General features: G+C 39.3%; 2 protein-coding genes across 7 annotated transcripts in view; both read left to right on the forward strand.

Moving 5' to 3' along the window:
• GKAP1 (G kinase anchoring protein 1) overlaps positions 1-22,081 on the forward strand; it is a 29,481-nt gene extending 7,400 nt beyond the window's left edge. For 2 of the 3 annotated variants that reach the window (XM_081320299.1, XM_081320300.1), the window contains exons 5-12: positions 5,566-5,698; positions 6,696-6,718; positions 9,499-9,648; positions 12,484-12,585; positions 14,439-14,502; positions 14,779-14,849; positions 17,290-17,367; positions 21,737-22,081. In XM_081320299.1, the coding sequence (XP_081176425.1) occupies positions 5,566-5,698; positions 6,696-6,718; positions 9,499-9,648; positions 12,484-12,585; positions 14,439-14,502; positions 14,779-14,849; positions 17,290-17,367; positions 21,737-21,784 (669 nt within the window). In that variant the 3' untranslated portion in view covers positions 21,785-22,081. The remainder of the gene's footprint in view (positions 1-5,565; positions 5,699-6,695; positions 6,719-9,498; positions 9,649-12,483; positions 12,586-14,438; positions 14,503-14,778; positions 14,850-17,289; positions 17,368-21,736) is intronic. The other variant, XM_081320301.1, reaches the window with a different exon arrangement.
• Positions 22,082-22,310: 229 nt separating this feature from the next.
• Positions 22,311-24,735, forward strand: part of UBQLN1 (ubiquilin 1) — a 44,495-nt gene continuing 42,070 nt past the window's right edge. For all 4 annotated transcript variants that reach the window (XR_014025504.1, XR_014025505.1, XM_081320561.1 and 1 more), the window contains exon 1: positions 22,311-24,648. Coding sequence is in view for 2 of the 4 variants with exons in the window: in XM_081320561.1 (XP_081176687.1) it covers positions 24,478-24,648 (171 nt within the window). In the remaining 2 variants the exon portion in view is untranslated. The remainder of the gene's footprint in view (positions 24,649-24,735) is intronic.

The following is a 24,735-nucleotide window of genomic DNA, read 5'->3' on the forward strand; positions in this document are numbered from 1 at the left end:
CCCCAACCTTTTGGGCACCGGGGACCAGTTCCGTGGAGAGAGGTTTTTCCACGGACCAGAGGGTGCGTGGTTTTGTGTGCTGCCTGCATCCCGTGGATGGGGCTTTGCTTGTTTGTGCGGACCGGTTGCTGGCATACCGCGGACCGGTACTGGTCCACGGACTGGAGGTTGGGGCCCCTGCTCCAGAAGTCAATGCCAAACTTTTTGATTGAGCTTCCTGTGTTGTGATATTATATAAGCTGCTGCAAAAGCTATGAGAGCTAGTGATGTGACAGAATTTCTTATTAAAGAACTATCAAATTATTCTCCTTAATGGGGCGTAGTGTCTTTGGAGCTTCTTCATGACATGCATGTTGAAATATAAGAGAGTATAAGAAGACTCGAGAAAAGACTAGAATTACTTTTGCTCCAGTACACCTCAGCCAAGAAGCAGAAATAGTGAGCATGATTGGCGGATATTTTTATCCTTTCTTTCCAGGTTAGATAATTTTTATGTTTATTATAGCCCGATAACTATTTTCCTTTGTCATGAACATGCAATGAAAAGTATAAAAACTACTGGGTTAAACAATTCAAATAATAAAATCAAGATAAAATGAGCAGCAAGAATAAAAACCAACCCCTGCTTCCTCAAGGTACAATAAATGATAGATCTTAGCATGATACGCTACACTTAGTAGTAGGAAAGATTCTAGTAGCTTGTAGTCTCTTGTGAAATGTTTATTTTAGATCGCTGAGCCCATGCACTGCCAAGGAGGGCTGTGCTCTTGAGCTGTTTTCAAAAGTTCAAAATGTTTTTCCTCTCTTTAAAATTTTAAAAGGAATAAAAGTACCATTCATCTGATAAGCAGCATTTCCTTCAAACAACAGGATCTCAGGCATATATTCAGTTTTTGCTTTAGTCCCAAAATAATGGAATGGAAGAGTCGTTAGATTCTAAAGACCTCAAGAAGCATGTAAAGTCACATCAGTTTATATGGAGATTTTCAGATCTTTCGAATGTGCTTTATTGAAAGGAGACATTATTTGGTGGATCTCATAGAGGCCTAAATGTATAGCTCTACCCTTTGAAGACATTGCAAGTTTCTCTGGTTTATGTATCAAGCACATTTCAATGCACATCCTCACCCTTTGAGTTCTTCTCAGCTTCCAAGATAGTTACAAAACTGCTGTCCATCTTAATTTCCCATCTTGGATATTGGGAATCTCGTGGCATTTCAATAAAATATAGCAGATACCACAGTCTTTCCTTGGAGAAGATAGTTCTACAATTAGAACAGTTCTCACATCTTCTATTTTAGACCTCATTTTCCTGCCCTCATTGGCAGGGAATCAAGACTAAAGAATCCTCACACAAATGAATCTTTCGGTGCTACAGTGCTACTCATCAGAGTCTTGTCTAAGTGAAAGTTTCCCTGACATGCTGGACATCAACAATTCTTGAGAAGAACAATTCCCCTAAAGGGAAGAAATTACAGAGTAAAAGAAATATTAGTATCAAAAGCTGAGGAATATATATTGGGAGGGCTTACTGGCACGAAACAGGGCACCTACCTCAGATTCCCACCATAGTGTAAAGTGATAAGAACTACTGGCTTTCCTGTTTGGGCTGAGGGGCAAGCATATGCTGATATTGGTGACAATGTAACTGCAAAGACTCATATCAACAGGAATGAAGCAGCTGCCAGTTGCAAGATATTTGGCCAAGGTCCTTTCTTCCATCTGGATACAGAATGGCTGAACCTTCATGACTGAAGACTGAACAGCACATATTTAAGGCACAAGTAGGTGAGATGAGTTTTACAGACGTCTAAAGCACCTAGATGGAATCATATTAAACAGCTATGAAATCACCTAGAATTTTGTGTTTCTTTGGGATAAGAGAAAAGGTAAAATTTTTCTATCAGCTGTCATATTTCTTCTGTTTTCTGAGTGATGCTGTCAAGCATGACAGATGCTATTAGGGAAGAGCTACAGCTTACTATTGCAAAGAGGTGATTACAGCTAAGTTTTGGGAGTTTGTCCATCACGTTGAACCAGGATGGAAGGCATACTCTGGATGTATTTAAAGCTCTCAGTCTCTCAAACATTCAGGACATTCAGATGTGTAGATAACCTTTTTATATCCTCTTTCCTTGTAAGAACCAAAATGAATCTGGACACCTATAGTTGACATATTTTTTGTTTTTCCCCCAAGAAAAACCTCAGTGCTTCTACTCTGGCAACACTTAACATTGGTATTCTCACTGCATATATCTGTGAGCAGCCATTTGGCTGTTAGTGTCCATGTTTATTAAGATGCTACCTATTGGACACCTTTGCTTTTCTAACTTTTTTGATGGATGGGTATTACAGCATAGAATTGAAAGAGTTGAAAGCGGTTTGGGCTGCATAAGGCAGGGCTTTTCAAACAGTGGTACGGATACCACCTGTGGTACATTGGCACCTGGCAGGTGATACGCAGCCATCCTAGAAAAGTGGTAGCGGGGGAGGGGAATGAGCTGAATCAGTGGCAGCACCGCACAAGCCTGAGCGAGAGACGGCTGGAGCTGCAGGGCTGTCAGGGCTCAGCGGAAGCGCCAGGATCAGCACCAGGCTCCAGCTGGAGCTCGGCACTGATCATGGTGCTTCTGAGCCCAGAAGAAGTGCCAATCAGCTGGAATATTGCAGCATCTCCAGGGTCTTGTGATTTACATTCAGATGCTTGGCAACTGATTCATATTTATGATGGTCACAGTGTCCCAGGGTCATGTGAATTGACCAAAACCTGCTGCAACCACCCAGCAGATGGGGGGAATAAAAACCAAATACCCTACACCCCACCCCCACTGCCAATCCTCAACAGAAATGCTCACAACAATGAAAACCTCAGACAGGAGGAAGAGCATTGCCGGGCGGGCAGGCGCCTTGCTCGGCTGTGGCTTGGGGGGCACTTTTTTCATTGCCATTGTAACTTTGAACAGTCACTAAGCGAACTGTTGTAAGTTGAGGACTACCTGTACTTCATCACTTTTTTCCTTTTTTTTTTTTTTTGGTCATCCAAGTTTTTGACACCTTGCTAGGCGACTGGTGGTACTCGGATGTTGCCATATCCTAAAAGTGGTACAATGGGTAAAAAGGTTGAAAAGCCCTGGCATGGCATATAATTATATGCATAATTTAAAGTATCCTTAATTGGTAGCTATCCATACTTTGCCTGAATATAGCGAAAGATATAAAACACTACCTCACTGAACATTCCATTACTGAATTGTTCTTAAGGAAGTTTTTTTCCTGATGATCAGTTGAAATCTGAAGTTACAGAAAATAGATTGACTTTTTTTGAATGACAGGTTTCAGGTACTTGATGCTTCATATTCTTGTTCAGTCTTTCTCTTGTCTAAGCCAAACTGATTCATTTCTCCAATTTTTTTATTTAAAGAGGATTTTGTTTATCCATTCCTTTATTTCCATCTTTGTTGAACTTCCTCGCATATATTGTAAGTTGCCTGGATTCTCTTTTTAAAAAACAAAAAACAAAATCAAATATAATCATAAGAAATATGAGATGAAATTGAAGTGCTAAATTTGTAGATTCTAGCTCCCAGTTGAATTTTCCTAGATTTGAAAGCTAAGCACAATTGTAACTGGTTAATACCTCATTGGTACACCACCAAGCAATCCCAGGTTTGTAAACTAGATTCTTGTGGAGAAATATAGACATCCATACTCAGTTCTTCATTGTGTCAGTTTTTCACACATAGCAATTTCTCATGCTTCTAAATGCCAGTGCTCTAATGAAGATGTAGAATAGTTAGTGTCTTGCTGTAACAAATTTTATCAACTAACAATAAAAACAATCAGTTTCTTATGTTGCCTCAATTTATATGCTATATGAAATATGGACAATAAACCAGCAGGATTCATTGTAAAAGACTGTTGGGTGTTTCTCATATTTTCTTTAAATATTTTGACCAGATGTAAGACTGACTATATTATAGGAGAGGACAATATGTATGTTTTTGTTTATATCTTCTCTAATGTAGTCCAGAAAGGTTGTGATTTATATAGAATAATTCTGTTTGACAGCATTTATAAATTGCTCCAATAAAAATATAAATAAAAATTATAGTAAATTCTCTCAAGACAGCAAGATTAAGAAGCTATTAGAAGAAAGATTCTTAACTTTGTGGTGTTGTGGCCCCTACGATAATAAATGTTGTGTAAGCCCCCTTCATAGGGACCATTAATATGACTAGTGATTGTATGGATTTTGTTTATGCAATCAATATTTAAACAGACCACTTTTTATAAGCTTAAATTATTAAATTTTAAGCAATACATTATAGTGTGTCAGGCACAGACAATCACATGAGCAGAGTTCAATTAGTTGTTTTATTGCTCAAGCCTATACACAGGCTTCTCAGGAATCTTCTGAGTTATAGTTTGCACCTGGGTGAGACTAGATAAGGTTCAGTGGCATTCAAAGGGGGGGGGGTATCAAACTTCACCTTCTTGGGCCATGTAGGCTAATTCCCCATTTGACTCCTTCCCCTGGTTTGGACAATCTCTCCAACACAGTGTTTCTCAAACGTTGGAGCACTGTGTATTTTGTCCAGGAAAAATGAAGAGCAAAGTCTAGTGGAAATTTTGACAGTGGTTCCATTTTGTCTATAGATGCCTGATTATTTTTTTATTATTATTATGAACCCTCATATGTTATTCCTGATAGAACCCAATAATATTCAATGAAGCTAAACTATTGTGTCCACATAAATAATTTAATTTCACATTTCTTCTTTATAGTCTATAAAATTTGGTTAATCTACGTAATTCAGTAATACAAAAAATACAACTTAGGCAACTGATTAGAGAAATTTATGGATGTTAAAACTATTATTGGCTACTCATGATGACACTTACATCCTGTTTATGTTCCCTTGAGTAGGATCTAGCTGGATACTATGACAACAGAATGCTAGACTAATTAATATATAGTACTGTCATTATTTAAGATATATAAAATAAATTTCATTGTTCAGCCTGTGAGTGAGTTCATTTCTATTCACTGAAGTAATATATTTGTGACAGTAAAACTATAGAATCATATTTGAAGTTATTTATTTATTAGATTTTTATCTCACTTTTATAACTTGACAAGTAATTCAAGGCGGCGAACATATCTAATACTCCTTCCTCCTCCTATTTTCCCCACAACAACAATCCTGTGAGGTGGGTTGGGCTGAGAGAAAGTGACTGGTCCAGGGTCACCCAGTTGGCTTTGATGCCTAAGACACGACTAGAGCTACTTCATATGGAAGATAAAAGCATTTGGGACAATCAAGTGAATAGCAAATTAAGAAAATAGTGTTTATACTAATGTTACATAATGTTATGCAGTTCATTGTATAATGTTAAATAGAGTTCACCTATTTAGAGAAACATCCCGAAATAATAAATTGTATCAATCAAAATATTATACCATGTGTTTTATTTCCTTTTTGTGCTTAATTTCATTTTGATAGAGATTTCCTGTATATATTTTTGAAATAATTAGAAAAAATATACATTTTTATTCTGTTATAGGAATATGAACATGTTGAAAATACATCTCTTCCACCAAAGGCTATACACAAAAAAGAGAAACGAAAAATTCATCAAGGAAAAGACAAACCTCTCACAGTATCTTTAAAAGATTTTCAGTCTGATTCCAACATAGGTATGTTTTTATTTGTAATTGTGAACCTGAATAGATGCTCAGAACAGTCTTTAAACTTAGAACTTTTGCCAGTTTGGGAAAACTGACTTTTAAGGCAATTAAAAGGAATTGCAGTTAGGAAGTTAATGGGAAATATTAAAATTACTGGAAATACCACACATACAGTACATTGCATATACTACTTGTTCAGAAGATCATGGATAACTGAGGAGACAGTTATTCCCATTATTACTTTATGGATCATCATTTAAATTTTAGAGCACTTGAACCTGAGTGAAATCTATCATCCAGGAATTCAGAAGTCAGTGTAGAATGTAATCCTTGACTTAGAGAAATGGTTTAGGAAGATAAAATAGTTTATATTTTTGAAAGATGCCGAGAATTCCTAGCAAATCACCAGACTGAACTACAGTTGTTTTCCAGCTAAGGTCATTCCTCAAGATAAAGTCAGTTTATGTTTTATGTTTATGTCTTTTGGTTTGTGTTGTGATTGGTGGGGTAGATGTTGAAGGACATTCACTGTTAAGAACTAAGAAAATTAACAGAGATCTTGATGAGAGAGAAAAATCAAATTGTTTAATGGATTAGAATTTAAATAAAAACACATGGATGCTGGAAATTTAGTTGAATTGGAAAAATCTTCAGGAGAGCAGGCTGAAATTCTGTTTTCTTGAATGCTGCAGTTTCTAATCTCCTTTCCAATGCCCACTCAGTATTTCCAGTGAAAACGAGAAAAAGAGATTGGAGACCAAGTTTCAAAATGTCTCTATTTCCTCTACAGTTACTATGCAAAAATACTACTCTGCGTACTCTACAGTATTCCTATTTGTATGGTTAATGCTTAGACTCAAAAAAACCCTGCTAAATCAAGAAAAAAGGAATTTAAATTCAGGGTACCTTGCTTTATAATTTTTGTAAATATATGGTATTGAAATCTGATTTTTTTGGCCTTCAGATTGATTTAAAAAATTAATCTGTGATATATCTCATGTTTCAGATCATTTCCCCAAAAGGCAAGAGGTAAGTTCTTGAGTTTAACATGGGACAGTTTAGATCAGATGACATTAATTATTCTAAATTTGTTGGTGGTGTACTTTTTATTTTTTGATTGCTATTTTGTATAACTTTTTCAATTATGTATGGTAAGTTACTGCTGAATACTTGCTTTTATATAATAGACCAGTTCTCAATAGTCCTGAGAACTACTTTATTTCAGCCCAACAAGATGGACTAGACTAAAAAATGAACACCTTATAGGTTCAGATTAATTTTATTGTAACAGCTATGGTAACAGAATCTTGTAAATATGAGTATTCTTTCCCTCTCTCACTTTATCTTTGTGTGAACTAGGGAGGGGCTTGTCTGAGATGTATTCTCACATTATTTTCTTGACCGAATCTCAAGCCTTTCTTACCTGACCACTGCCTTGGTAATGGTTCTTCCTCCTGTTATCCAAGGCCATTCCATGTACCTCTACAGTTTAATATACAGGTTGTCCTCAACTTATGACTACAGTTGGGACTGGAATCTCAGTTGTTAAGAAGACACCCATATGACTGCTATGCTCAATGACTGAGCCTTGGGAATAGAGCTTCTCCCCACCCCACCACATCTTAGTCCACTTATTTTTGCCTTTTTCGGCAGCTTAAGGCATGCCTAGTCGATGTGGAGCATGGTCCTCCAGCAAGGCCACCTCATACAATGCTGCAAACATTGACACCTGCAATGATTGTGATCGTTCGAAGGTTACTTCATCAACTTAACGTAGTTTGGAGAAGGGCCCTTCTGAGTGTTCATGTGGACAATTATATTTACTAGCTTCCCAGGGGAGGAAGGCTAGAAAGCTAGTGAATGCTACCATTCTAAAGGCCTGAAATCAGTACGCTGCAGGAATTTAGGCACCTACAGGCCTAAAACCAAGAATATGTGGTTATTCTTCCTAATTGATTTCTTTATTTTTCCACTTTAGACAGAATCTTGCCAGACTAAATACTTTAATATCTGCATCTACCATATATACTTTGTTCACTACTTGTGAACTCTGAACTTTTAGGGAGGGGCTTTCTCTCACATAAAATAAGTGGATTGAGTTGTCTCTTAGTTCTCTGGAATACACCTCCCTCCCTCCTTCCTGGGAATTCAGTCAAATACATTCCATCACAACCTCAAATATTCCAAACCACATTTTTGTTCAGAGAATCTAAATAACTGAGAATCCAAAAAAAATGAAGATTTTTTTTAAAATTTTCACACTAAATTAAATGAATAGCAATACAAATAGTTTAGTTCTGTTTCTTATACATTCTTTAGTTGTGAATAATGACTGATTAAACATTTTTCGGAATAAATTTGTAATGGACAATAGGGTTTCTTAAGGTGCAAAATAACAATCCCAAACTCCAGTTCAGGGGTCTTCAAACTTGGCCTTTTATGACTGGGAGGAATTCTGGGAGTTGAAGTCCACAAGTCATAAAAGGGCCAAGTTTGAAGACCGCTGCTCCAGTTAGTTGTTGTGTATTCATTATGCTTGCTCATGTCTTACCTTTCTATTGATTCATCGCTACTTTTTTCTTCCTTCTTTGAGGACTCTTTCTTAATAACTATGTATGTCCAATTAGTTGGAGTCCACATAGCAAACATTACATAAGCAAACCTTGCTCCCCTTGGATTATGAGTTTTGTATCAATATAGCTTGTGAGCAATTCAAGACCTATTTTCAATTGAGTTTTACAAGACAAACTATGATTAAATTTAATGAGACCTTGTTTGAGTCATAGCAGCTTAAAATCATTGGTTATGTCACTAGTTCATTTCAACAAATTAGAGTTAATGTTAGCTACAAGTAGTCCTTGACTTACAACCATTCATTTAATGACCGTTCCAAGTCACAGTGGCACTGGAAAAAATTACTTATGATCTGTCCTCACACCTACAACCTTTGCAGTATTCCCATGGTCAGTCAAAATTTAGATGATTGGCAACCAGCATGTATTTTTAACAGTTGCAGCATTCCAGGGTCATGTGTTCACTATTTGCAATCTCAGCCAGCTTCTGACAAGCAAAGTAATGGAGAACTTTGGATTCACTTAACAGCTGACGTGATTTGCTTGACAACTGGCAAACAAAGTCATAAAATTTATTCACTTAACAATCACCTTTCCTAGCAATTCAAATTCTGGTCCCAATTGTGGTCATAAGTCAAGGACCACCTGTACTCTTTAGGCTTAAGGTTCTCAAACAGGTCATGATTCCCCCAGGGGATTATGAGCAGCTTGGGACAAAAATTTCTCTCTTGGTTTGAAAACTGAATCAGATTTAGAAACAGCAAAGCAGAAGTGATGTCAAAATTCACTCTCATTTTGCCCTGATAAACCTATAACAAAGCACAGGGTGAATTTTAAGTAGTTCCTTTTGCCTCCACAAATTCCTTTCTTTTAGGAGGCACAGTATAATTTAAGATCTCTTGTTTTAGGTGGCTTATCTAAAATAGATGGAAAGCTGTAAAACGAGAGGACCACATATGTGGCTTTAAGGCTTATTATAACTTCTTATAACTATAGTTCAGCATTACATTCAAATGCAGTTGGACACATATTTATCATATCCTGTTATGTAACGGCATGGGGAATTATTACAACTTGATCAACAGTGACAGTTCATATTTAAATCTATCCACGAGCAGAGGAGTTCTGGATAATAATTTATTACTTCTGTTTTGAAATTGATCCACGAGCCTTAAAACAATTATTGTCTAGCTGCTGGGTGGTTTTTGTTAGAAGTTAATTATAGTTTCTTTACAGGAATTGAACTCGCCACATAGTGTCTTGAATGATGGCGAATTCTTCAATAGACTGGAAGATGATATGCATAAAATTCTAAATAAAGAAAAAAGAAGGGAGCCTATCACAGATTATGGAATAGATAACAGTACATTTTGTGACCGCACACAGGTATATTTAAGAGGAATTAAATACATATAATATCAGCAGTTTAAGGAGTATAGATGAATTAGAGGAGTCAAAATTGATTATCTTAAACAACTCAAAGGAGAAACAAGCAGCATAAGGCTTGTCAAAAAAAATAAATCAGTAAATTTTTTAATATTGGAAATTATCTGACAATTACATCGTTTTAAGAATAGACCATGGTTTTGCTTGTTCTCTTTCTCTTTTCTTCATCTTTGTTTTTATTGTGTCAAAAATATAGACAAAGTATCTATTAACCTTAGTTAAGTCACTCTGGAGCTTTTATATTTCAAGAGCATGATAAAAATATTTTAAATAAATATGAAACTAATATCTGGTTTGTTACGTCACGGAAAAGTCCACAAATAGAATACAATTGTTAGTTTCATATATCTGCCAATAATGTAAACTACGTTAGCAACAAAAGATTTTTAAATGCTTGGGAAAGCTAATGTTAATATTAGTTAGGATATTCTTACTGCCTTGCCAAGTCTGACAGTACATCAATTTTGAACCTGTCTTGAATGGAACCTGCATATTTGTCCTTCCAAAAACATCTCTCAGTAATCTTTCTTATATACTATTGAAATTCTTGTAATCTTTTAAGTGGGTGAAACAATATATGATAGGGCAGCAGTTTTTGAACCAAGGTACCTCAAATTGAGTAACTGACAGAATGCATCCAAAATCCAGGACCCCTGACTCCAGTGGAATTGAAATTTGACAAATTTATTTTATAAAACATTTGATGACATACAAATGATCATAAAACAGTTTATGATATCATACAAAATGTAGTGAAACTTTTGCGTGCTGATGTTTGACTCTGCTATATAGTTCAACCTGGGCCGTTTTTAAGGCAGCTACAACTCTGAATGTATCCCAACTTTAATAGTGAAAACAATAATTAGAAGTTCAGCAATTATTGAAGGCATTGAGGAATCTGGTAAGGAAATAATCTCTGAAAAGATGATCCCACAGGTTTCAGGTAGTCTGGTTACTGCTAAAATTCTCCTGTCTCTTTGTAACATTCTATGGCCAGAAGGCTGCATCTTAAGGCAACAAATTGTGACTCAAGGTACAGGTAGTCCTCAACTTACAGCTGGTCACTTAGCAACCACTTGTAGTTCCAATGGGCCCTGAAAATGGGACTTACAACCCGGATTTTGCCATTGTTGTGGCAAATTTTGGGGAGGTTTGGGTACTTGGCAGCTGGACTGCATTCACAGCTATTTGCAGTATCCCACATCACATGACTGCAGTTTTCGATGGTAAGCTCAGATCTGACCCGATTAACAATCATCATGAATTATGATCAATTGTGGGCTCAACTATGGTTGTAAGTTGAGAATCATCTGTACTTCAAATGAGATAACTTAAAAAGAATGCATCCAAAGCCCAGAATCCATTACTGAATTAAATTCAATCCCATTGGATTAAAACTTGAAGGATCTTCAATATTGGCAAAATTGTAGCCCTTGCAGCACCTCTGCAGTCAATTCGGTCATATGATCATGATTTTCGATGCTCCCTGCCAGCTTCCCACTAGCAAAGTCAATAGGTAAGCCAGCAGGAAATTGGAAGTTGTTCCCATTCCGGCTGCTTTTTTTGCCCGCCCTTGGTGATTTTGTTTATCTGTTTAGGACCCAGTGAGTCATGGGTTGTCTAGTATACTGCTAAAACTCTCCTGTTTGTTAATTTGTAACATTTAACTAGGCAAAACAGTACATTGTAGGGGAACAATGCTTGAATTAAAAGTTACCTCAAATGGGTTAACTTATAGAATGCATCCCAAATCTGGGATCCATGACGCCAGTGGATTTGAAATTTGGCAAATGTTATAAAACATTTGATGAAACAATAGAAAATATTGAAACATTTCCTGTGTAAACTCCTGATGTTTTGCTATGTTATACATTTCAACATGGGTTATTTTCAAGACAGGTGTACATGCACCCCCCCCACTTGCACTAGTACCACCGTGCAGGCGCTAGTGGCCCCATTTGCACATGTGCATGGGTGCTGTCCGTTTGTGCATACGTGTGGACACCAGCGCATAGCCAGCACAGCACCGTGAGTGCATGCAGCCTGCTTGTGCGAGGGGCCGCAGACGCGTGCAGGGCTGCGCCTGCACACATTTCCCTGCTCCTCCCTTTCCTTCTGGGCCGCCAAGCAGGAAATGTTGGGGAGCTCTGCATTAGAAACTCTGTTATGGTAGTCACTGAGGAATCTGGTAAATAAATATCTCTGAAACTGACTTAAACATTCACAGATTGCCTAGTTACCTCTAAAATTCAGTTTCCATATAATGGTCAGATTGGTACAGAATAATTAGGATTCTGGAAAGTCGCAGCTTATGGATGACATGTACTGATAAAAACAATCTATTCTTTCCTGTTCTATTTCTGTCTGCTAGCATTTCTTGCAAACAAACAAAAATATTTTGATGCCTTTTCAAACAAAATTCTGAATAATTTGATTCTTTGTAAACTAGGTTCAGAAACTAAACTTTCTCTTAATTTTCAAATATCTGTTTAGAGTGAGAAAAGGTATCCTTTCCCTGAACAAAAGTCAATGTAAGGGCAGGCTATAATCACATATTGTAAATATGTTACAATAAGACAAAATTTTGCTAATTTTGCTAACCTGATCAATTCTATTGATATAAGATGTTCTATTGTGTTTCTGAGTTATAATAAATGTGGATGTATAGCATCACTGAGCGTATTTCAGTGTTTGAAAATGCATTAATTATTAATATTTTATATTTCTGTAACTCTGATATAAACCTTTAAGTTTATATTCTTTAATTCTTTATAGGGTATTTTTCTAAAAGATGGAAGACTAGAGAGATCAAAATTGGAACTTGAAAAGAAAGATGCAGAAATCCAGCAATTAAAGAGTATAATCAATCAGTGGGAGGTATGTGTTTTCCTGAAAAGCATATAATTTATTAACCTGTCATATGACCCCATTTCAGGCACTTGGCAACCAGTTCACATTTATGACTGGTTGCCAGGTGTCCTGAGATAATATGATACTCATAGCAATCTTCTCTGCTGGTTTACCCAGAAAGGTAACTTTGGGCCGGACAGTAGCTTTCGGTCCAACTCAGATCACACTATAGTCATTATGGGGGGGGGGAAGAAGGAAGAAGGAATATTAGATGTCTTCGCTGCCTTACGTTGTTTATAAAAGTAATAAAGGTGGGCAATAAATAAATAAATCTGGCAGGAAAGGATGCAAGCAGAGAGGACATTGGATTTGACATTCGTTCCCCCAGCACTTCGAGGAATTTCCCCTCTCCTCCATGCAGTGAGATAAATCCTCTTGCATGCTGGAGGAACAAACCTCCACATCCTGTAAGAACACTAGCAAACGCCAGCATTCTGAGCCTTTCGGATCACTGACATTCAGTATTCTTTGCCCTTCTTTTTACAGACCCCTTCTGAGCCTTCCAGAGAGTAGAGCAAAATGAAAATGCCGGTGGTCTGAAAGGCACAGATTGCTGGTGTTCAGTAGCATTTTTGACTAATTTGAGGTCCATTCCTCAGAATGGAAGTATTTCTCTAGAGGGAAAAATCCCTTGATGCCCTAGAGCAGGGGTAGGCAACCTCGGCTCTTTTATGACTCATGGACTTCAACTCCCAGAATTCCTGAGTCAGCTATGCTGACTCAAGAATTCTGGGAGTTGAAGTCCATGAGTCATAAAAGAGCCGAGGTTGCCTACCCTTGCCCTAGAGAAACAGACCTCAAATCTAATGAAAATGCTACTGAATTGTTTGAGATCCTTCTTCCCAGGGGCCTGGAAGAGGGCCCAGGCCTCTCAGATATAATGGGAGATTTAGCTGCTTTCCCACCCTACCACACTCAGGAGTCCTGGGTCCTCTCCCTGCCTCACTACTCGCTGGAGGTCCAGCCCCTCTTCCAGGTGATCTGCTTAATGACTGAAACTGTAAGAGCCAGTATTGTGATTGTTAAGCGTAGTGGTTATGTGGCATCTCACAAACAAGATTCAGACTCAATTATGGTTGTAACTGGGGGACTACCTGTAATAGCCTAAATATTAATTTTAATACTTGTTTTGAGATTTGTTGAATCTACCCAGTCATTTCTCAATCTCTGTTTTTTCATTGTTTTCTCAAATATTTTAGTTAACAATTAGTATTGCAGTGGTAGGTAGGTTAATCATTTAACGAAAAGCAAATAGAAATCATGTACTAAGTAGAAAGGTTATAACTATACTATTGGATACGAGTAGTCCTCAATTTACAACTGTAATTGAGCCCTGACGTACAGTCATATGTTGTTGGGGTCAACTTCACCACGCCCAATTTTTCAACACTTTTGCAGTGGTCATTAGGTGAATCTGTTTTTATCAAAGAGGTGTTTCTTGCCAGAAACCAGAAATACACTTTGAAAACCAGCAAAAGTCAAAAATTGTCACATAACCATGGATTGTTACAAATGGCCATAAAGATGACCCTGTTGCTTAGTGCTAGAATTTGATTGTGGGACTGTGGATGGATGTGGCTGTCTGAACTTTGAAATCGTGGTGCAGGTAGCTTATGGGGAATCCATCATACCTTTGATGATTGCTAAGCAACCAGTTGTAAGCAGGGACTACCTGTATGTTGCAGTGAAAGCTACCTTAAAAATAATCCAGTTCTTCCTCAATGCATTTAACAGAACTGAACTAACCCTAATACTCTTAATGTTGAAACAAACGGTGAAATGTATCACTTGTATTAACTATTTTTTTAAAAAAAAATCAGGCAAAATACAAGGAAGTAAAAGCACGAAATGCCCAGCTACTGAAAATGCTTCAAGAAGGTGAAAGTAAGTACTGCTATATGTTTTAAATTTTTTTACTTTTATTTTTTTTAATAAAACTGGAACAGTCACTAAACTATATGGAAGCAGTTTAGGAAAATACTGAGAAAAATAGTTTTATTTAGCTTTTACCTCAGATGAGATATATACAATCTTTGATCTATTAAACTTAGTGCAGACCACCATTTTTCTTTTTTAGCTTGCCAGGGCTGACATACCATTCTATTCCATTTTTGAAGATGTGGGAAATAGACTTAATATTTTCTCTGTTTGACTTTTTAGTGAAAGATAAAGCTGAAATACTTCTTCAGGTTGATGAATCTCAGAGTATTAAGAATGAGTTAACTTTACAGGTAAATATTTCAGTGGCTTTTTTATATTTTGTTGTAAATTAGCAAGTCAGAATAGTTGTTGGAAGAATTCTAAAGGAGTTCTGTTCATAGAGTAGGACCTTCCCACTTAAACTGCCATCAAGCAAACACTATTCTTGAAGACCAGGGGGTGTAGGATCCTTAGAAAAATGTTCTTTGGTGAAGACAGCACCTCTCCTGCTCATGAGGTCTGCCCTGGGCCTCTCTTACTCCCTGAAGTACTCCATGTCCACTTCCCTCCCCAATGGGTACCACTCCCTTGGGCCTTCTCTCCCTTGTCATAGAACCAGGATATCTTGTTACAGAAACTGAACCAATTTCTACCACATCATATTCTAGAAAACAGGAGAGTGTACATCCTGCCTTAGACATGAAAACTGATTAGGTGACATTAGGCCAGTCACACACACTCAGGGAACCCGCTTTGCAGGGTTGTTGTTGTCGGAAAAATAGGAGGCCGATTAGGTATGTTCACTACCTTAAATTATCTATATAAGGTTTCATTTCACTGACCTTTTCTGAAGATAGCCTTTCGGACGGAGAACCGGCTGATCTGCCACACGGTCTTCCTATGTGTTCTGTACCAGCCTGCTACCGGCCTTGCAGAAAAGGCAACCCCTTTACAGACGGCAAGAGGCTGGAATACGTCTGCCAAATTTATTACAAAAACAAACAAGACACGAACCAAGATACCGGAGCTTTGAAACACTATCTGAGCGGTTGCTTTCAGCAAACCAGCCCTCCCCACACAAGTCCTTTATAAAGAGTTCAGGGCGTGGCTTCTCTCTCCCTCCTTCCGAGAAGCCCCATTGCCTTCCTCTGTTTACTCCTACTTGACTGCCTCCTGCGTCGGGCGTCCTTGAACAGGGCCAGCTGTGGGTCATCTTCATCCACGCTGTCAGGCTCACACAGCTGGGTCTCCACCAGGTGGGAGGGGCCTGGCTGGGGGCTCTGCGGAGCCTCAAAGCCATCATCAGCAAGTTCTTCAACACCCCCCTCCTCCCCCTCATTTGAGTCATCCGACCCAACTGCCGAACCCACAGGCTGACCCTGAATCACAACACTATGCAGAAGTTTCATGGTGCTGTCCCGGGAATGGGCGCCATTTTGAGAGTGGCAGATACTGCTCTGTGCCCTTGTCACTGCTTCCAAATGGCACCCACTTCCAGGACAGTACCACACGGCCTCTGTATACAAAGACCATGTGGAGGATCATCCAGTCAGTGAAATGAAGCCTCATATAGATAATTTAAGGTGATGAAAATATGTAATATCCAGCCTCCTATTTTCCCACAGCAACAATATTGCAAGGTAGGTTGGCCTGAGAGAGAGTGACAGGCCTAATCAGCTTTCATGCTTAAGGCAGGACTTACATTTTCCTAATTTCTAGAGTATGAGGTGGTAGAAATTGCTTCAGTTTCTGTAATAGAATTGTAAGGTCCCAGTCCCTTACTTAAACTTGAGATACCATAGCAATCTAATCAGATAACCCAAGCGGAGACTTCTTGATCAAGCAGCACTTTATTTGATCAAATTAAGCAGCTGGGTGGCCAACAATCTGGAACGCTAGCAGAGTTACATCCAGAAGTGCCACGCATTAGAAAATTGGTAGCATTGCTTTATAAACTTAGCCAATGAAAATCAGACAACAGAGCCATTACATCATAAAGAAGACATCAATCATTCCTGTACACTCCCTTATTCCCTCCTTCAGTACATCCTATCCATGTACATGTATCCCAAGCCTGCATGAGATTTCCCTGGTGCAAAAGCTGATTACAAAAAGCAAGAAAGCAACAGTTAGACTAAACAATTTCCCTTTGTTTCAGAACTCTTCAGAATCCTATTGAATCCTTGTAGAAAAATAATTTGACATAAAAATAATTTGCAGTTGTTTCTTTACATAATTCCAGGGAATTTTCAAAATTCTGTTTTAATTACTATCATAGATGGTCTAAATTGTAAAGTCATTTTCTTGAAGAGTCACCAACATGGAATTAGGTCTAATGTTTAACAACACACAATGTTTTTTTCCTAGTGTTTGTCCCATTTGCTTACAAAATTTTGCAGTTTTACACTGTTCTCACTTTCTCCATACTGCAAAGCAATCAGTGCAAAATGCCACGGGAGGTTTTACTTTTCAGCCAGCTTGTTGCACAGTGTAACTATGGTGTAGGATTAAGAAGGAGTGACTGGCCCAAGGTCACCAAGCTGGTTTCTGTGCCTAAGGAAAGACTAGAACCTGTCTTCCCATTCCTAATTCACTGCCTGAACGCTCATGTTGTAAAATAATATAAGCAAATTATATTTTTCACTCTAATAAGATATATGATGTCATCCTGTTTAAAATGTAACTTGGATTAAAAATGTAAAATCTGTTTTAATAAATCTGTTTTGGAGTAACTATTTGACTTTCTTTAAGGTTGCCAGTCTTCATGCTGCATTGGAACAAGAAAGATCTAAAGTGAAAATACTGCAAGCTGAATTAACAAGATACCAGGTAATATTTAATATCATAATTAAACTAAATACCGTATTTTCCGGAGTATAAGACGACTGGGCGTATAAGACGACCCCCTATATTTCCTGTTAAATTATAGGGTTTGGGCTATACTCACCGTATAAGACTACCCCTCTTCCAACACACACCAAATAAAAATTTAAAAACATCAGATTTGATTTTAATGTGGTAATTTTAATTCAAATGCTTATGACATGCAGGTACTTAGTAGGAAAACTGTCACTTATAAACATAAGGCTGTTTGTCATCAAACATGTAAACATAAAACAGTACAAGTGGATTAAACTTAATAATAATAATAATTAATAATAATAATAATAATAATAATAATAATAATAATAATAATAATAATAATAATAATAATAATAATAATAATAATATGAAGAAGAAGAAGAAGAAGAAGTTGTTGTTGGAAGGAACCTTGGAGGTCATCTAGTCCAACCCCCTGCTAAGGCAGGAAACCCTATATCATTTCAGACAAATGGCTGTCCAGTCTCTTCTTAAAAACTTCCAGTGTTGGAGCATTCACCGCTTCTGGAGGCAGGTTGTTCCACTGGTTAATTGTTCTAACTGTCAGGAAGTTTCTCCTTAGTTCTAGGTTGCTTCTCCTTGACGAGTTTCCATCCATTGCTTCTTGTCCTGCTTTCAGGTGCTTTGGAGAATAGCTTGGCTCCCTCTTCTTTGTGGCAGCCCCTGAGATATTGGATCACTGCTATCATGTCACCCCTCACCCTTCTCTTCATTAAACTACACATACCCAATTCCAGCAACCGTTTCCTATTTTCCTAATTCACTTTTTCACTTTTCCTAATTCACTCTAAAGCTTTCCCTGCGCAGAGCCTTAAGTAACACCAGCTGCCTGCAATTAGTGCAGGTTCGCATCCCACCAGGCTCAATGTTGACTCAGCCTTCCATCCTTCCGAGGTAGGTAAAATGAGGACCCAGATTGTTGGGAGCAATAAGCTGACTTTGTAATAATGCTGCTTGTGGGGTGGGGTGGGGTGAAAGCTCTAATAAGCAGGCATATACATAGAATGAAGGCTATTGCTAAGCACATTGATTTGTGCTTTAAATTGTAAGCTGCCCTGAGTCTTCGGAGAAGGGCGAGATATAAATGGGATTAAAAAAAAAGACCAAATGGGAGATCCGCTCCAGGTTTTCCAGCCAGCCCTGTCCCTAAAGTTTCGACCCCTGACTTTTGAGAAGATTTTCATGGGTTAAAAAGTCGTCTTATACACCGGAAAATATGGTAATGCAAGCTATTAAAAATTAGTTTTATATTCCTTTTTTTTAGTTGCAATTTCTTTACTAAAATGCTACTCTGATGGATTGGAAATTGCTGAACTACATGGAATAGAAAGAACATAAGAACTATTATGGGAGAGATAGACTATCCTAAACAGGGACAATAATTTTTCATACAGTTAGTACTCGTGTTATGTTGGTAATTGAGATAAGTATTTCCTTCAATAAGCAATGTGGTCTTAAAGCATGACATCATGAGACTGCATTACTTAATGATGGCAATTCCAGTATTCCCTGTTATACCATTATATATCATGGTTGTTAGGGAAGGACCTGTCCCAGTCTAAGCTATTTCTGACTTTGTTCCTTGCAGTTCTGAGGTTCAATAAGATAAGAGCTGTCTTTTTTCAACTTCCCCACACCTGCCTATTTCCCCCTGCCATCTTTGCTCTTTTGTCCACCTTGGATTCTGCAGCCTCTGCTGGCCTATCCGCCCTACACTCCACTAGGCCTATTATTCTACTGATCTTGCTGGCCTTGCCATCCTGTACACCGTTGACTGTGCTACCTTGCTGGCTTTGCCATCCTGTACTCCACTGGTCCTTTCAGGCTGCCAGGCTTGCCTGCCCTGCACTCACCAGCCTTGCCATCGTGTGCCCAGCCCACACAATTTGAAGAATGGCAGCCATAGTGTTCTCTTGAGAATTTAGAAGGCTTCAGAAGTCTGCCAAACCTTTGGGAGTAAAGGGCACACTATTTAAGAGTAGCAAAAGGGACCTCAGGAAGAAAGCCTGGAAGCTGCTTGCATAGGGCTAGGCCAGGCGCTCCTCACCAATAGTAGGTAGAAGAGGATAAAGGGCAGCTGAGGGCAGCAGAGCTAGGAAGTATGGGCCAGTGAGTGCAGGTGGCAGGACCAGTGAATGCAGGACCAGCAGAGCACAAGGCAGCAAGGCTAACGGTGGCAGGGCATAAAGGAACATAAAGCAGCACGGCCAGCAGGATATGGGAGTAGCTGGGGCTGTGATCCTGGGTAGCTAACTGTAGCACAGGACTTGAGGTGGCACTCCTTGGCAAAGGTGGAGTTGAAGTAGAGACCGGTAGCTGCCACCTGAGACTGCTGAAGCCTCAGGGCCTCTACTTCAGCCCCATGCTACTGCCATCAAGGAATACCATTATGCACAGTGGTCCAAAAAACAAAGATAAATGGTTGAAGATAGTTGAATCACCCCTGCAGTTGTCATGCAGGTGAGCTCCCAAATGCCTGAATTTTGATCAAATGTCTGCAGGGGCATTGCAACAGCTGTAACTTTGGGGGATGGCTATAAGCACCATTTGTTCAATGCTACCATGACTTTGAACAGTCACTGAGTAAATGGTTTTAATTTGAGGACTATCTGTACTTTGAACTTCACTTGGATCTAGAATAGTTAAACAATCTTGCACTTCCGTGTGCTCTAAAAGTGCATTTTTATATAGTAGTTCTCAACCTTTTCTTCACCATGGACCTCCTTTACATACCTTTCCAGCTTTGCAGACTGGGGAGGGGAGAGGGGATGGTTCCGCCCAAGTGGTGGACGAGCATGCACACACAGCTCAATTTGCATGAGTGACAGGCATGCACACAAATGGAGTTTTGCATGTGTATACCCGCTGCTTACACAAGTGTAGCTGCAGGCATGCATGCTCAACCACCACTTCTGCAACCCAGTTCCGAAAAGGCTGTGGCCCAGTATTGGGCCCTAACTCTAAGCCTAACCTGGGAGTTGGGGACCCTTGCCATAGATCATAGCCACAGACCTCCAAGATTTAACTCAAGATTTAAATCATAACATTTCTTCAAGCCTTTGCGGACCCCCTGTGACATCGTGGACCCCCCAGTGGTTTATGGACCACAGGCTAAGAACCACTGTTACCGTGTTTCCCTGAAAATAAGACCTACCCCCAAAATAAGATGTAGCGGGATTTTGGGGGTTGGGCCTAATATAAGCCCTACTCCCAAAATAAACCTTACTTAAGAGCCTGTGCCACCGGCCGGCTGCCTATTTTGTCACACCGTCTGGTTGCTGGACACAAAGCAGAGAACTGCCCTATGCGCTACGCAGCCGCTTACCGTACTTAAAGGCCCCCACAGCCGGGCCTATCACACCTGACAACTGTTGTACCTTGCATGTTCAGAAGTGGCTTCTCCCACTTTCTCCTTCCTCCTCGTTTGAACAGCCCTTCACTCCCGTTGCTTTTTCAGACCCGGATCTTGGTTTATCTGGAGCCTGTTCAGATGGTCTTTGGAAATGAAGCCCTGCAGTGATCGGGCGGGATAGGAACCCTTTCCCTTTAGACTGGCTCAGAAATTGGCTGGAAGGAGTAGCCTAAATGCTCTAATCTGGCTTTGCAGCAAGCAAGGGGATTGGAGGCATGTGACTGCACGCTAATCTGGCATCTCAAAAAAACAGGAAGGATTCTGCATCAAGTAAACTTTAAAGAAAGTTATACAGTATGGCAGTGAAAATCTGGCAGTGAGGAAAATAAACCCCGTGTTTTGTTTTTTTGAGCAATGGTACTGGTGCGATGCAGAAGTGGGGCGGCAGCACCACAGCTTCTGGACAGGGCTGTTGGTATCACTGCCGCGAGGCAAGTGTCAGGAAAAAAAATAAGACATCCACTGAAAATAAGACCTAATGCCTCTTTTGGAGGAAAAGAAATACATAAGATCAGGTCTTATTTTCAGGGAAACACGGAATATAGAATTAGAGAGTTGGAAAACAATTTAGGCTATTGATTCCAGGCCCTTGCTTATCACCCTCCCTCCTCCAGGAGTTTAAGATAGCACTCCCTGCCCCAATTTTTTCCCTTAACTCTCTTGTAAGATTGCTTGGATCAATAAAGTCCTTTTTAATGTATATCACAAAGGTCAGCAAATGAGAAGGAAGTTTTTTTTTAAAGAGAATTGCCTTTTTTGGTATGCTCTTGTGAGAATAGCTGCTGGTGCTCTACAGACATTTTAAGAAACATTGTATTGCTTTCTTCCTCTCCCCCCTTTTCCTGTTCCCCTTCCTGTTATCATTAGCATTATTAATTCAATATCCCTTCATTTGTTTTTTTTCAGGGTGGAAGAAAAGGGAAAAGAAACTCAGAATCTGACCAGGGCAGATGATTTCCTTTGTACTAAATTCAGAGCCAAAAAGAGGAATATTGTTCTTCAGGGTTTTGCAGAAATGTATATTTGTACTACTGCTTAACTATGCAGATTTGGGGGGGGGGTGTTAGTTATTAAAATTTAATTAACTAACAGTTAAGTCTTGCTATTTAGTTTAAATTTGGAAATGAAATACATTAATGCTGTGTCTAATGCTGCAGATCTAATTTTTCATCAATAAATTTGTCATTTTTATTATTCTAGTGCGCATAATTTCATTGAAAAATAAATAATGGTTAATGGCTCTTCTTCCAAGATTGTTTTTACGTTTTTATATTTTCATTATCTTTATCTTTTGTGTGTGTGTGTATGTGTTTTACTGATGGGCAGTTACAAATAATAATTGGGTTGTGCTGGAAGAAATAAGACAGAAAAGAATGTGATAATACTGACATAGCTCAAAGCATAGGTTTGTAAAAAGAATTCAATCAGATGTAAAGGCAAAATGATAGAGACTTTAATACAACACATATATTTTGGAGGTCTTAATATAAACAACATTTTATATTGTATAATTTTATTTATCCTTTCACCAGTCAGCTGTTACTTATGTAATAGTTGAACTTCCATTGGTGCAGGAAAAAAACTCCATTAAAAATCCTTCATTTTTAAAAAATACTATTTTAGATAACATGCACATTTAACTTTTCTTTTTAGTTTTAACATGTAGTTTATAAACCCATTTGAATACAATTGTTTATAGCTGCAATAGAAATGCAGCTTTCCTAAAATAAGGACACAGGTTTTCATCCTACACTAGACATCTATTGCTTGCAATGATATCAGGTAATGAGTAATTTTTGCTAAATAGGCTGCCTTCTCTTTAGGCATAGTTCAGAAAAGAACTAGATAGATAATGATAATTCTGTTTTAGTTCTCATAATCTCATAGAAAGCAAAGTGGAATTGTTCTTTTCCTTTACCAATGAAATGTCTTTGGAGATTCTCAGTCATCCAGGCCATCATTGTCCAAGTTGTTCTTGGATAAGAAGCAAAACTTTCAAGGGAAAAATACCAAGAAAGTCCAGGTGCCTTTTTGAAAAGCACCTTTAGGTTTACCAGGGAAACATAACCTTTAGTCTTTACAAAGAAAGGATGATTTTGATCTTGGCTGCATTATCCCACCTTAATGCATTTTCGTGACATATAGGTATTTTAATCATGGGTTATTCCATTCAGGCTGGGTTCACAGAATAGCTAAACAAAGTTCAACTAGATAGTAAGCCTGTATCATGTTGATCTGTCTTAATGAGGTTGTTTGCTTCATAGAGATGCATTTCCAAGTGCCTCTTAGAGTTGAGGTGTTCCAGCTTCATGCAGTGTTGTAATAGGTCTGATCTGTCAGCTTCAACAGATGTGGTTTTATGTATATGCAGAACCCACTGTGACAAGTGAAATGTCACAACTGCTCAATTGGAAGCAGCTATCACAGCATTTCATAGAAATGTGACATAGAATTCGCCATCACTCCAATCTTTGTTCAAATAAAGTGCTGCTTTGAAGATTTGCACGACGTAGTGCGCCTAATTGTGGTTCTCTTATCTTGCTAATAGCTGAGAAGTAGGTAGTCCATGAGATTTCTGTGGCCCCAACTTTGCCTTTTTTAAATACCCCTCAGTACTTTCAAGCTGAATTGCCAAAATTTAATAGTACTGGATGTTTTCTGCCAGTATGGGATGTAAACTAAAAGTGCGAGACAGATTTGAAATGAATCAACACTTCAGGTAGAATAAACCATGCCAGTCGCCTGAATTCATTGCTGCTATTAAGACTATTATTATGATCTCCTCCCCAGACTCTTTTGCATCCTATTTGATCCTAGCTAGATTGGCCACCGCACAAGCGGGTAGACAAGTAAATTCCTTGTATTTGGAGCGTCAATAAAAAGTGGCTTACGGGTTTACTTTTCTCTTGTTGGCATTATTATTCATTGTGGACTCCCGATTCCAGCGGGTTATGCCTTCAGACATACTCCTGAGCCGATACATATTCAAAGAAGTCAAATAAAAGTCTCTTAAAAACAATTATGAATAATGATTTCAGAAGCTTTAATACGAGTTCCTCCTCCCGAACCACTTGGAGAGAGTATCAAAGAAACACTCCCTTAGCTTTTAAAATGCAAAGCCTTCCACGAAGCAAACACGAGCCAAAAAACTGCGCCACAACCACCCATGAGTCGTCAAAAAATACGTCAGCAAGCGGCGCGCAAGTCCTTCCCCCACGACGTCAAAGCACCCGCTCACCTAACAATGCCAACTTAGGCCTTTCAGTTCAACTGCGTTTGCGCAGTAAAAAAATAAAAGTCCCAATGCGCACGCGTTCTCAGTCCCCCCATAGCCTCCTTCTACGCACGCGCGTAACTGCCTATTAAATTTCTCCTGCGCCGGCCAAGTCAGTTCCTCTTTTCTAGTAACTTCCCCGATCCGTGACGTCATCGTCAGGCGCCACAATCGAGCCGGGCTGTTTCCGTTGAACTCTCCGAGAGTGGGAGAGCTTTACAAGCGGTGGGGGGTGTGCGCGCGCGCGCGAGCGAGCGAGCGAGGCGGTGAGAAGAGCGAAGAGGGTCGACCTTACCCGGCATTCGCTGCGCGGCTCGGCTAACGAGCACAGGAGGCCGCCCCGCCGTTCGTCTACCCGCCCCGCGCGCGCGCCATGTCTGAGAGCGGCGAGAACCCTCCTGGGCCCCAGAGCCCCCCCGATCCCCCCGTGCCGGCCGCGTCTGCCTCAGCGTCGGCATCGGAGCCGCGGATCATTAAAGTCACCGTGAAAACCCCGAAAGAGAAGGAGGAGTTCGCGGTGCCAGAAACGAGCAGCATCCGGCAGGTGAGGCGGGCAGCGAGAGCTAGGCAGGGGGAGGGGCGTGGCCGATCCCACCGCTCGGCGGCGAGGGAAGCGCTGACCCCTCGCTTC

This window comes from Vipera berus, assembly GCF_964194415.1.
Source record: "Vipera berus genome assembly, chromosome: 2".
NCBI lineage: Eukaryota > Metazoa > Chordata > Lepidosauria > Squamata > Viperidae > Vipera > Vipera berus.